The following is a 13,175-nucleotide window of genomic DNA, read 5'->3' as shown; positions in this document are numbered from 1 at the left end:
ATTGTTTTATACTGTTCGTGGAAGTAAATGCTCTCTATTTTATGTTAGGAACTTACTAATATGTTGTAGTAATATGGCTTCATAAGTTTTTAATTGAAAGTATGATTTTTTGTGTGATAATATTATTGAACAATAATGGCCAAAATGTACGTAAAATTCTTACTATTTATGGGAAAAGGAGTGCAAGAAAAATAAATAGTGCTTCTCAATTATTTACTATACATTTGTACATAATGAAATGTTTAATGTACTTACGAATTATTTATCAACAATGTTCTATGTACATTTTGTTGTGAAATAAATAATTGTTACATTTTATAACTAGGACTTAGCAATGACTTTAAATTTACATGTTCTTTAAATATTTCAGATAAATATTAGTGAGTATTTTGCCTTTATAAAATTCACTATTTTATAGAGAATTTTCGAAATCATACAATATCTTAATAAAGTATTTGTATTCTTAATTTAGTTTTATTGTACATGATACCCGATAATCATACATGTGATTGTGCGTTGGATATAATTTTAGTAATACACATTTTCTAACACTAAATTTTTAAACATATCGATATAAACAGAATTAAAGTTTTTATAAAAATATAATCACATGTTATATTTGTTATAAACTATCTTAGTTTCAAATATCAACGAAATAAATAAACATGAATTAAAAGCATTTTGCGTTTCCAAGGGACATAGTCATTTTACTTAATTTATCTACTTAATGCATACTTATTTCAAACATTGGGTGTTGTTACTCAAATGGAAGGCCAGTCACTTATTTATATTTTCTAACGTATTTCGAGTAACCATAGTGCATAATAAAAAAGTCTTGGCATTAATGTAGAACAAGGTATGTATTTAAATAAGCATTCCATTTAAGTATAAACAACAAAATCTAACTAGAGCGGTAGTGGGAATGTATGGCTTTTCAGTCTTTATTTGAATAAAAATGTTATTAAAGGGAAACGTTAATAGCACTGGAAGGATTCACAAAAAGAATTCGGAGAATTATCATGAGCTGGGTTGAGTTCTCTTTGTCTTAACGACACTCGGATGCATCACATACGTATTAGACATAGCTCTTGGAGTGTGACTCTCTGCTCCGGGCAATGCTGGAAGTTTATCGGTTGGATTGCGAACTAACACTCTTTTTTGAGAACCTGTGCTTACTTTCCTGTTACTTATATCAGATTTATTCTTATCTACATTATCGGTGGTTATTGGATCCGTCTTCGTACTTTTTCGATCACTTCCACAATCACTGACTGGCTTTATTTTTGGGACGCCAAAGGCTTTAGTCTGTTTTAATAGTGAACGGTCGTTGCACAAAGCGGCTATAAGTGGCAAGTCTAAGTTCTTGCTTTTTTCTCTAAGCGTTTTGATGTCTAAATCGCATTTAGTTGCATCTATTTTCTTTCTTAAAATATTGTCACTTGAACTAAAATGTGGGAGCTTTGTTTCTTTCAAATGAGATGGAAGCTTTTTTTTGTGTTCGTAGGGAGGGGGTGGCGGAGGCGGCATTCTTCTCATTTTTAAAGGCGGTGGGTCTTTTATAATTATCATGTTTTCGTGCGATTTAGTTCGATTAAAGTTCGGAACCTCTACGATGCGGGTCGGTAAAGGTGGTCTATCTAGATTAATGGAATGGCTACTTGTAGAATTTCGACTAGTCATTGAGTACCAACTAGTACGCGTTCCGGGAATTTGAACGTATGAATCAGACAAGTTTTGGATCGAGCCATACGTCGAAGAGCACGATAATGATGTGGAGAGAAATGGTGTACTTCTATAGTGTAACCCATTTTTGTGCATGTTTGATATTCGAGATTCAGTTAACTTGTGGTCGAGGTAGTTCTGTTGGGACACGGATGGGTCTTGAAGAGGATAGTACACATAGTCCACATCACTGTAAAGTTGTTGGTGGAACATAGGGTTATGGGGTGGAGGCGGGGGCGGCAGCCTCGTTGCGGGCGGCGGAGGAGGCAGTCTCGAGTGACGGGGCGGAGGAGGTGGCGGCGGTAATTTCATCATCGCTACTAGGACGTTAGGACTGATACCCGGAGGAACTTCTCTTGAAGGCGATAAATTCGTTAGACCTTGAGCTAATTTTGAACGTTCAGCTCTACGACTCGATGCTTGGTGACGCTTGGACTTTTGAAATCGGTGTTCCAGAACCATTGGGCTTGCAAATGTTCGCTCACCCGAAGTGTTGACTTCTCCGGCTTCCGCTGTGAGAATGGTGATCATAGGTTTAGATGTAACTACTCTCGCTTCTACTTCCTCTTTATCTGCTTGTTTTGAAAAAGTACTAGAATTACTCGAACCTGGATATGCAGGCGGAGGTTTTGTGGGCGTGGAGGTAGACGACGATAAGGTTTTATGATTATATTCGTACGGTGGAGGAGGCTTGTCAGGGTACTTTGGGAAAATAGACGCATGGCCATCTATATCTAAAATGTTTGGCAGAGACAAATGAAATCCTTTTCTGCTGTCTAATCGAGTTGGCGGTGTCGGAGGTCGGTCGAAAAATGAATTGTTTATGTAGCTGCTGTTAAGTGTGGCCGTTTGTGCTGAATTATCTATGTTTGGATGATAGCCTTCGCCATTAAACGGCAATGGTATCCTAACGTAATCTGAAACTGAATCAAATGTGTCACTTACGGATTGTGTTTTGGGATAAATACCACGACCGACTATTAGATCACTTAGTTCACTTGCACTTAATATATTGTGTTTATTATCAGTGGGATCACTTCCGTCGCCGTGAAAAGATGTAACGCTAACGTTAGAGTTTGTGCGTTCGCGAAACACGTTTTCTTTGTTATCACTTGCGTTTTCATCACAGAATTGATTAATTCCGTCAATGCAATCTGAACTAGGCTGAGATGTTGGATTTCTATGTATTTTTGTTCTTTCCGACTTATGTTTTAATATAGAAGACACGCTGTCAAAGTCGGCTAAATCATTTTCTTTACTTGATTTATATCTATCGTACGATGAACCGCTGTAATCAGTTCGGCTGCCTTGCGATATGGAATAAGTCTTTGAACGTGCAGTGAGTTCTGAACTTCCCATAGTATAAACACCACTAGTTTCACTTGATGCCGCTACTGTTGCTGCTTGTCCTAGACCGTCATACAAGGCGGATGCTGTATCTTGAGTGTATTCTATGTCAATTCCTACTGTACTGTTATCACTTAACATGGAATTTTGGGCTGTATGACTATATCCTAACTCCAAACTGCTTCCGTTAGAAGCTCTGCTAAGGGGGCTTAACCCTGCCCTCGCCATAATGACTGTACTGCAAGATGAGGAACATTGTGAACCAGTACATTTCATATTACTCGATGGGCTGTCTGCTAGAGATTCAGTTGTTTGATCACCGTCCTCAAACTGACGGCTCGTTTCTGGTACGGGTTCAAAAGATGTATCGTTTTTAGGGATTTTATCTGGATCTTCTTTACTTTTCTTACGAACTTTGGGTTTTTGCATTTGTAATGATGAAACTTTATATGAATTTGAACTGTCTAAAAGATGAGCAAATGCTAAACTTTCAGTTGATGGAGCAGGGGGCGTATCTATCATTATTTCCAACTCATCTTCTGATTGTACTCTGTCACTCACAATTCCTGATGTAGTATTGGAGCTTGTTGACGATATTAGAGATATTCTTTGTTCACTTTTGTTTTTATTGTAGTTTAAACTAAATGATTTAGAGTAAGCGAAACAATTCTTGCGTTCATCTTCTTCTCGCACTAAAATTTCATTTAGTTTTGATGATAGTTTCATTGAAAACTGATGGGTTTCTTTACATAACGCGAATAAATATTTACATTTCTCTTCACTAGATGAGTATAATGTGATTTTGCCTTCCTCAGTTCTGATTTCAAACTTCTTTCGATCAAAACTCAACTTGCCAATGGAACTCCAAATAAAATTTGACGTGGAGCCTTTGTCGGGTAATATTTTTATTCCTTTTGCTGTGACTAGTAACCAAACAGTACCTGGTTCAAGTTCTGTCTTTGATTGCTTTAGTCGATATCTATGAGAATTAATGGTATCTGGTAGGAGGCACACTTCACGAATAAACCTGGTTTCTGCATCAGTTTTTGTAAGACCCCGATGCTCCCGGTGACACGCTCTTGCAGCGGCCGATACCCAGTCACCAGTTAAAGATGTTGGGGCGTAATCTTCAATTTTAAAGTACTCCCGATTGTCATAGGATTCTTCATCACCACAATCGGCTTGTAACGCTAGTCCTATTAAGAGTAAAAGTATTTCTACTGGTAAAGCATCCCTTGAGCGTATGTTGTGAAGCAGTTGGAGATAATACAAATGGCGTCCGACGTCATCGTGTAAGAGTAGTGGACTTTCCACGTGGAATTGTACGACTAGGTGAAGTTCTAGCAATGGTTTTCCATTGGCGTCTAAACCCTGTAAAAACAAAAGAATTAGAAATTGCTAAAACAATGGAATTATGCCTTTTTGTGTTTTGAATGGTTTGATCATAAATAATAGATAATAATAAATGCATTTATGGATTACTTACATGAGTATGAGAAGATCTCCAGCTCTTTGGTGCGTATTTAGATAGTTTGCTTTCCAATTCAACAAATAAGTACTCCCCGTCTGAAAATAAAAATACCATTATATACTGAGAAAAAAAATGCGTGACATATACCAGCGACATTACAGAATAGTCTATCATGATATAAATAGTGAGTAATTATGCTATGTTAAGTACTATGATTAACGTACCAACAAATATAGCAATGTTTATTACTCAACAAGGCATACTTGGATATTCATAACATGGAGACATAATGTGAATAATAATGTGATGTTTGCTTAAGCCATATAAGAAAGTAAATGCGATGGGGCGATGTTTAAATTCCAACATTTCAATGATTTAAGTCTATATATTAGGGATATATATATTATATGCATCATAATTGATTCATTTAAACCGGATTTAATTGTTATTAAAAGGTTACGGTTACGTCATGTCCATACTCAAAAATCGATTACATGTGTCAGACACAAAAGGCCGACCGCCTACTTGTCTATAAATAAAAATGATCGAAGGAATGCAATCTGAGGCCATGTAGAGTTTTAGCGCCACTGGGTTTTGATTTTCTTTCAGATGACTTACTTTGTAATATCGCCAATCCGAACAGCTCTGTATCGTTCATGCCTTGCAGCTGTGGGTGGGTGTTCGCTAAAGATTTTAGATCTTTGACTTTCCCCTTGGCTTCTACCACGAAGTGTATAGGCTGCGGCTGACCTGGCAGCCGAAGAGACAGGAGCCGTGCGCCTGCGCCGAGCGCGCGGCTCTCCCCGCCCAACGGCCCGCGAACCGAACATAGAGCACGCATGTCGCATCTCGATACTCCTATTACACTCTCTGAAACAATGTCAGCATTAATTGCATAAATAGAAATATCTATATATACGAAATAAAATGTAAATAGGCAGCTCATTTCTGCATTCTTTAAAACAGGGAGAATCATGTTTTTAAATTTGTCAAGCAAATTTAGTCATACAATGAATGTCCAAACATACTCTGGTAAAATGAAGAGTTCCACTCAATTAATATCAAGTTTTTATAATGAGACATCATATAAATGTTTACAAAAAAGATATCTTATATAAGATACTGAGTAAAATTTTCAAATACTATAATAACATCCCCCTACCTAGAATACATAAATTTTACGAAAAGTAGTATTCGTAAAATATGTGTCATAAGATTTTCCTGCTTCCTATGCACCTAGTCTCAAGAATTTCTAGATGAACTTTTATTCAAAAGAATATCCATGTGTTAAGAATGTCCGGACCTTGTAACATCTGTGCATTCCATTGCATACTTTTTTTGTGTAACCATCTTTTTGCTACCTGCAGCTTTTGGTGAATGCATTGTTTCCTATATTTTAAAATTTATACATTGAATCTAAGAAATGCGATTTGGACTTGAAATAAAATACCTGCGAATTTATTTATTAAAAAATAACGGATCTGGTTTTTTTAATATGGTAAATTTAATTAAAACTTGATTTGCAACGTATGCCAAGTAAGGAGATTATTTTGTTTACATTCTTTATCTTTTACTACGGTACTATATATACGTAATACTATGGCCATTGATAAATTCACAATAAAAGATATACTTATTTAAAAAATACTTTTCCCGTCATATGGAAAATATTGTGTTAGCTACAAATATTACATTATACAACATTCTTACGTTTAAGTGCAAAGTTCTAGGAAAACCTTCTATAATTTAGATGAAATCTAGAAACGATTCGAGCACAACAAAATTACAAACGTTGCGCTATCTTGAACCTGTATACTTATGTATTATAAAACGTTTCTTGGAATGTAGCACCAGGAGAACGGCTCGAAAAAACTAGACGCGAATAAATTTCATCGCATCCGGTACCTCTGCGGCTCCTCAGCACTTGATAGCCATAAGAACATGTTTTTTGTTTTAGTAAATGCACGATAGTTTGTGATGGCGCGGGAGACCGGTTGTGGGGTGAGGGGTGCGGGGCCGGAGGCGCTACGTAAGCGCGGTAGCAGCGGACGGCGACGCGAGGAATGCGGGCGACCTTCAAATGCCGAGCGCCCCTCCCCCGCGCAGGCCGCATCTTGCGTCCTCGCATACCTTCGGACGACGTTGCCTCTACTTTTCGACATCTCGCCACCACTTTTGACACTCGCACTTTGTTATGATATAATGGACGGAATTTTAAGGATTGTCGTACGTGCTTTGCTTACGTGTACTACATAGTATGTTTATGCAATGCAAACTATGGGCTAACAACATTGAAGGGGTATATTGCGCAGTATCTTCGATTGGCTTGTTTCAGTGTTTTTAATTTTAGTAAAAATGCCAACGCATTCCCGTTTTTATATTAAAATATTAGAATTTGGTGCGAAATATGCAACAATTTTGTCCGAAAGAAATTCCTCACTACCTGTTACGTTTTACATATATTTTTATTTGTTTTAACAAAATAAACAACTTGTTGTCTATTTTATTATGTTGACCTAACATAGACGCATTGATGCGGAATGCATACATGAGGTATACTTTTCATACAATAAAAACGTTTACTTCTCTTCAATATCTTACTCTAGTTAAGCACTATTCCGATCTATGCAAGTGGTGTTTAATTATTTATTTATGTGTCCTAAATTGTGGAGTAAAATATACTTAAAATGCAAAAAAAAAATTATTTGATGTGAAATTCAAATTAAATATTTACTTCTTCTAACAGACTCGTCTCTTGTTACGTACCTAGGTAGTTTCTATACGCCCTAGCGCAGTATTCCCTTCGACGATACCACCAAGTTTTAAGTAGTTTTATGTATATACCTAGTTCATCAACGAATAAGTATCGCAATACAGCGAGGAAATGCTACCAGCGTTAAAGGTACACTGGACCAAACTTTTTGAATTTCTTTTGATTTTCTTTTTAATAATTTTAATTATTACTTTATAGGTTAAAGAAAATTAAGTATAATTATTACAATTAATTTACATATTGTTTAATATATATCTTATAAAATGAATAAATGATTTTGTGTTCAGCATTGCAATTCGTTGTCATTGTTAAATGACAATAAGATGACGAGGTCAAGGTATTATTTTTATCTATGGTACTAACTGTTCTTGCGTTTGTATAGTAATGTTAATTATAAACAAAATAACACCAGATTGCTTTCTTGTTCGATGTTTAAAAAAAGATTTTATATTCTTGCTATTTACGCCTAATAAACGTCATAAAGACCTACGTCAGTAAACACGACTTGCCTTATCACTTTCTTCATTATACGCACGGCTATAAGTTTTGATTTTACAATTGTTCTGGCATCAAGTTATGGCGAACTATTGTTTTATCTGATACGAAAACATGTTTTTATACAGAAACATTTTTTAAATAGGTACATCATGATTCATATTGGAGGTACATGCATTTTAAAAGAAAGTCTAAAACCAATTAATTTTCACTTAAATAAAACCTAATTATTTTGGTACCTCTTTTGCCTATCTATATTGTAACTAAATTTGTTTTTATATTCAGGGAATTGATGAATCGATATTATAATATAAATTTCTTTACTTGTATTTGGAAGATGTGTCAATAGCGATAGGTATTTTGATAGATGGAGAAAAAGTGAAACAAGTGCATAAGTTCGTTAGGCTGTATGTTTACTTCGGATGTAAAGTATGACGATGATGTAGAAAGGGGAGTGGATGCTTGGAGAAAAGTATATGCACCGTTTTCTTATCCGGACCGTTCCTTTATGTGTAGCCAAGAAATATACAACGAGGCTCGACTGGCCGTTTTAGAGGAGTGCTTATCCCGACATTAACAATGTGTGATGTAACATTGCGTGATAGCATAAGTAATCGTGAGATAAGTGAGCAGTGAAGGTTAAAAGAGGACGTTATAAAAAGCGGTTAACAGGAAATCCTATACAAGACAACCGTGGATGATGAAATCAGGTTGGGTGGGCCTTGCCATCCACAACTGGACCAAATCCAGGAGGTACTACAGAAGGGACAAGTTCAAAGTACCCATAACCGCGGAGTATGCGTGGTAAATGTCAAGAAAGTGGATGAAGCGAGAGAGGCATGTCAGATATGTCTCTGCTTACTTCTTCGTATTTATCTAATGTGCTTATTATTGCGGTTTAGTTTCGCTTAAGTCGCCATCGTCTTAAGTTACACCACTTGACATAAACGTAGACCAAAAGCCTGACTACTTTGGTACTACTTAGGGGAGTAACGTCAATCAAACATGCATTTTTGAAATGTCAAGCAATTTTTTCTATTTGACATATTTGACAGCACTCAAGACGAGATTTTGACTTCAGAAATGAATCAAAATTAAGTCCTAATACTACTGCAATTTGTATCGTGTATTATAGTGTGAGCATCGATAAGTAGTGAGCATCACAGTTTCAGGGACTGGAAAGTATATAAAACGAATGATATAACCGTGCGTTTGATTATTATTATTATACGCGTATCTGAGCGCGTTGGATAAGAGATTCAGTTCTCCAATCACTCGCAAATGGAACCCTATGTAAATTTACATTTTTAAGCTCAGAAGAGTCTCATAATAGTTAGATCCGTCATACGTATCCTTACTATATCGCGAAACACGTGACGACTATTTCCCCATCGACTAGAACATTGCACATTGTACCTATTATGAGTAATTTAGTTAATAGCCCTTAAGCAACATTCTGTAATATATTTATTGAAATATTTCAAACATTCGTAAAGATCAATTTTTAATCACCGAGTCAATTAACATTCTTTTGTTAACGATTAAAGAACGTACTGTCTAATCGTATTTTACTCGACTATTTTTGGAGTTTAATAATTAATTATCATATAAAATGTCTTTATGTCTAAAGTTAAACCTCGGGTTTCTTATGTCAGGCGAAAAGAGTTGTTTAGAGGATACAATATTGGTTTACTTTTGCTTCCTTTAATATTCCATTACTGTGAAGGTGTCCGGGACTTTCGGTCTAACAGTGCAGTTCCATTATTCCGATATATAAGCTATTGGGACGGCATTTTAGATTAATATGTGTACCTTGTAATCCAACTAACCAACGTTTAGAATTCGCCATTATATGAAGATTGGATATCAAGTAAAGGAAATCTACTATCCTTTTGTTACTATAACATCTGTTCTAATATCTATATTAACTGAACTATTGCTACGTTAAGGCGAGTACAGAAATTGTGAAATTATTCTTTTAATTATCACGAAACTTTTACTATTCTTGACTTACATTTAGTATTATATTCCAGTACTTTACTTTTTGTATTTAAACACTAACACATGTAGGTATATTGTGTATTTTCTTGTCAGTCGTGTCCGTATGGGTAGTGTGCCTCATAAATAAAACAATTTGCATTTGCAATTTGTTCTCTTAGGTACTGGTATTCATAAAGCTTTATATTTAAATTTTGATTTTCGATTGGGCAGCAATAAAAATGGTTGATTATAACACTCAATGTGATTATAGTAAATGTAAGTACATACTTCAAAAACGTTCTAGCGAATGACTAATATAATATGTACTAGTAGCGCTGAAATTCTAGGTAAAATATTGTTTCAATACTGCGTAGGTTTTTGTGGTGTTTACGCAAGAATCAGTGCCTAACTAGGTGGGAGAAGTCAATCGTTAGGTGTATTTACTCGCCGCGCTATCGAAGGAATGCGGTCGCAGTCGTTCGTAGCCTGTTTATGAGCTAATGAATCATATTTTTCTTTATCAATCACTGATCCAAAGTATCGCAACGAGGCAGAGTTTTTAAAACGCATTAATTGTACTCATCTTTGCCAGAATAGTCGAGACACATAAATAACATTTAATAATAAAGCCGGTTCTTTCATGAAAAAACACAATATAAATTGTAATTGACTTTGTGTTCACAACAATATTAGGGAATAAAAGTAACGAAGTCTCTTGTGTATTCTTAAACTTATTAAGGTATTGAGTCTTGGTAAGGTATCTCGTATTATTTTCAATTAGTTGGTAGTGTTATTTGTTAACTCAATATTATATTATTATGTTTAAAGTGGTATGGTTTCATAACATTATACTTGACACGTTTTTAATGTGATTGATTTACAACGTTTTGTTTAATTATTACTACTCCAGCTGTTATATGTTTTCTTTAGAGTATAGACCAACAATCCTGCTGATGTTCATCACCACCCCTGATAGAATCGAAGTTGAAAGAGAGATGTAACTGATATTTAAGAAATCATAATAATGTGTCGTACGTTCTGTGTGCAAACATAAATTCATATTTACTTTCGAAATTTCTTTGGTTTCAAGTTCAGGTCAAGTAGTGTATAGCAATATCGTATGATGATTTATTATTAAATGGTGATTTAGCCGTATAAGATAGTTGCAATAGAAGTTCGGCTAAAAGAAGAAGGGCGCGCGGGCGCAGGGTCAGCGGCCGCGGCGCAGGCTTGGAATGCGAGCTATGTGTATGAAATGAAAGTGGCCGCATCGTGAAAGCGCGCGCATCCACAGTAGACCTAGAAGACGTCGACGTCCACACTTACCATCAATAAACAAATCCAATGTTGTAAGTCGCTATGGCACTTAAAATGTGGTAAACCGCATCCATAGACACTTCACTACACTTCGCGCGTTCTCACAACCGGTAACATAGGAGCGCAGTGGCAATGCGCATAATCTCTATAAGCGCGTAGGAGCGACTGACTACTGAGTGAAGCGAAGCAGGCGCGTGGGTCGGCGAAGGCATGAAGGCACGCGCGGGGCGCGCCTTGGCTTCGGCTTGGTGGAATGCGGCAAGATAGTGGCGCGGAGACCGGCCGGCCGAGGCTCGCTGTAGGAGCCTCCACACTTTATGATACCTCTACCACGCATCTGTAGATTAAGCGCGTGGAATGTGCACAAACTCTTCAAATTTATGATATATATTTACTTATAAATATTTATCACTAATGATCCCCGTTTCGAAGTGTCGCATAATACGTAGAGAAATACGAACTATATTTAATCTATATATATACTATAGTTTTAAGTAGTAGTAGACTGTAGATGTATTCTCACGTAATTTTAGAGATACGTGAACAATCAATTAACATTTAAAAATACTCATTTTGAACTATTGTTTGAATTAGATTTTTTTTGTTTCTTTTGTTGACCGATGTAAATTTACATTACATTATTTTTTTGTTTATAACCGACGTCTAGGGTTCCCGAGTCAGGTCAGGTATAATCTCGTGGCGTGACTCCGATGATTTAGGTAATCGCCGCGCTTATAAAACTATAAAAAACCTAAGTCAGCAAAATATTTTTTTTGTTGAAACTTTTATTACATATTTACCGACAGAAAGTTTGAGTTTCATCAGATTAGAGTGGAATTATATTTAATAACTTATGTGATTCTCAGAAATACGTGTTTTGATATGCCGAATAGGTAAAGTGAAGTTTGGAATTTGGAAGCAATTATACCTATAAAGTAAAAGGGTGCAAGAACTACACAGTGAATTACTGACTGCATGCAATTACAAAGAATGGCTATGCTATATGATATAATTCAATTCACATATTCCGTGACTGACAATGTCGTCGTCTTTTGGGCTTGAAGCATGCTAGTTTGCCTGCACCGTAGCTACTAAGTGATAATTGCACACATAGAAAAAAAACCATTTGTAGTTTGTACCTAATCGTAATTCAACACACACTCAGGATTGACGGTCATAAGCTTAAACCACAACATAAGTGTCAAAATAATGCCTAAATTCCTGAGCGAGCCGTTATCGCGGTAAAATTTGAATACTTTTAGTCTTTAATGTATCGTTCGTCCATGTTTTCATACGCCAACACTGAATAATCTGTGAAAGTGCCCACTGGCTTACAGAAGGTCAGGTACATATACATTTGATTTTAATAATTCGGCATTTATTTTTTACACATAATACAATATATAGTACTTTAAAACTCATATTAAAAAAAAGGCTATTTATTTACACACACATCTGTCACAGGCTTACTTAATTTCATAGAGGAAGACGAGAACCTAAGGGTTAGAAATGACTACAAAAACGTGTATACTTTAAAACATAGATTCGTAACAAAGAATGGCTGCCTAGGATTGACTGCTATACAATGGAAAGTTCTTTATAGATGTATTGATATATTTACATGCATTCTTTCACATTTGTATCCATACCATTGCATTTGTAAATAGTTTTATACTCGAGTTCACACAGTACTTCTACATCTTCTGTTTGAGTGTCTCAGGGTCCACTAGTCTATTAACTACATTTATGAAGATGGAAAATCCATCGAATTATCTATATGCCGGCATCATTATACCTATAAGTCTCATTTTTAAATTGTTGCATATTTTCTTACCCATAGAATAAAGTGTCGTATTATGTATATAAAAAAAGACCTGTAATTTAAGCCGAAAGCGGCAAGTAAAACATATTTGTTTCTTTCGTCAAAAGCAATTGTACCGTCGAAAGAAAGAGACCAAAATATTTTTGATGATATAAACCATAAATATTCTATATCTTGACAAGGACTTCTCTATAGATGTCTTTCCTCTATGGGACCATCTGCCTGTTGCCTACTGCCAATCTGATGCA

The 13,175-nt window shown here is 35.7% G+C and overlaps 1 protein-coding gene across 1 annotated transcript; it reads right to left on the bottom strand.

The window, feature by feature from the left end:
- Window positions 1-6: 6 nt before the first annotated feature.
- Window positions 7-11,422, bottom strand: LOC123717358 (protein expanded). Its single transcript, XM_045673301.1, has 4 exons — window positions 11,115-11,422; window positions 5,159-5,410; window positions 4,556-4,635; window positions 7-4,440 (listed from the first exon to the last, which is right to left on the bottom strand). The coding sequence occupies exons 2-4, from the start codon at window positions 5,379-5,381 to the stop codon at window positions 1,018-1,020; spliced, it is 3,726 nt and encodes a 1,241-aa protein (XP_045529257.1). The 5' UTR covers window positions 5,382-5,410; window positions 11,115-11,422; the 3' UTR covers window positions 7-1,017.
- Between the last annotated feature and the right edge of the window lie 1,753 nt (window positions 11,423-13,175).

This window comes from Pieris brassicae, chromosome 12 (genome assembly GCF_905147105.1).
Source record: "Pieris brassicae chromosome 12, ilPieBrab1.1, whole genome shotgun sequence".
Lineage (NCBI taxonomy): Eukaryota > Metazoa > Arthropoda > Insecta > Lepidoptera > Pieridae > Pieris > Pieris brassicae.
This window is presented reverse-complemented; position numbering and strand designations above follow the sequence as displayed.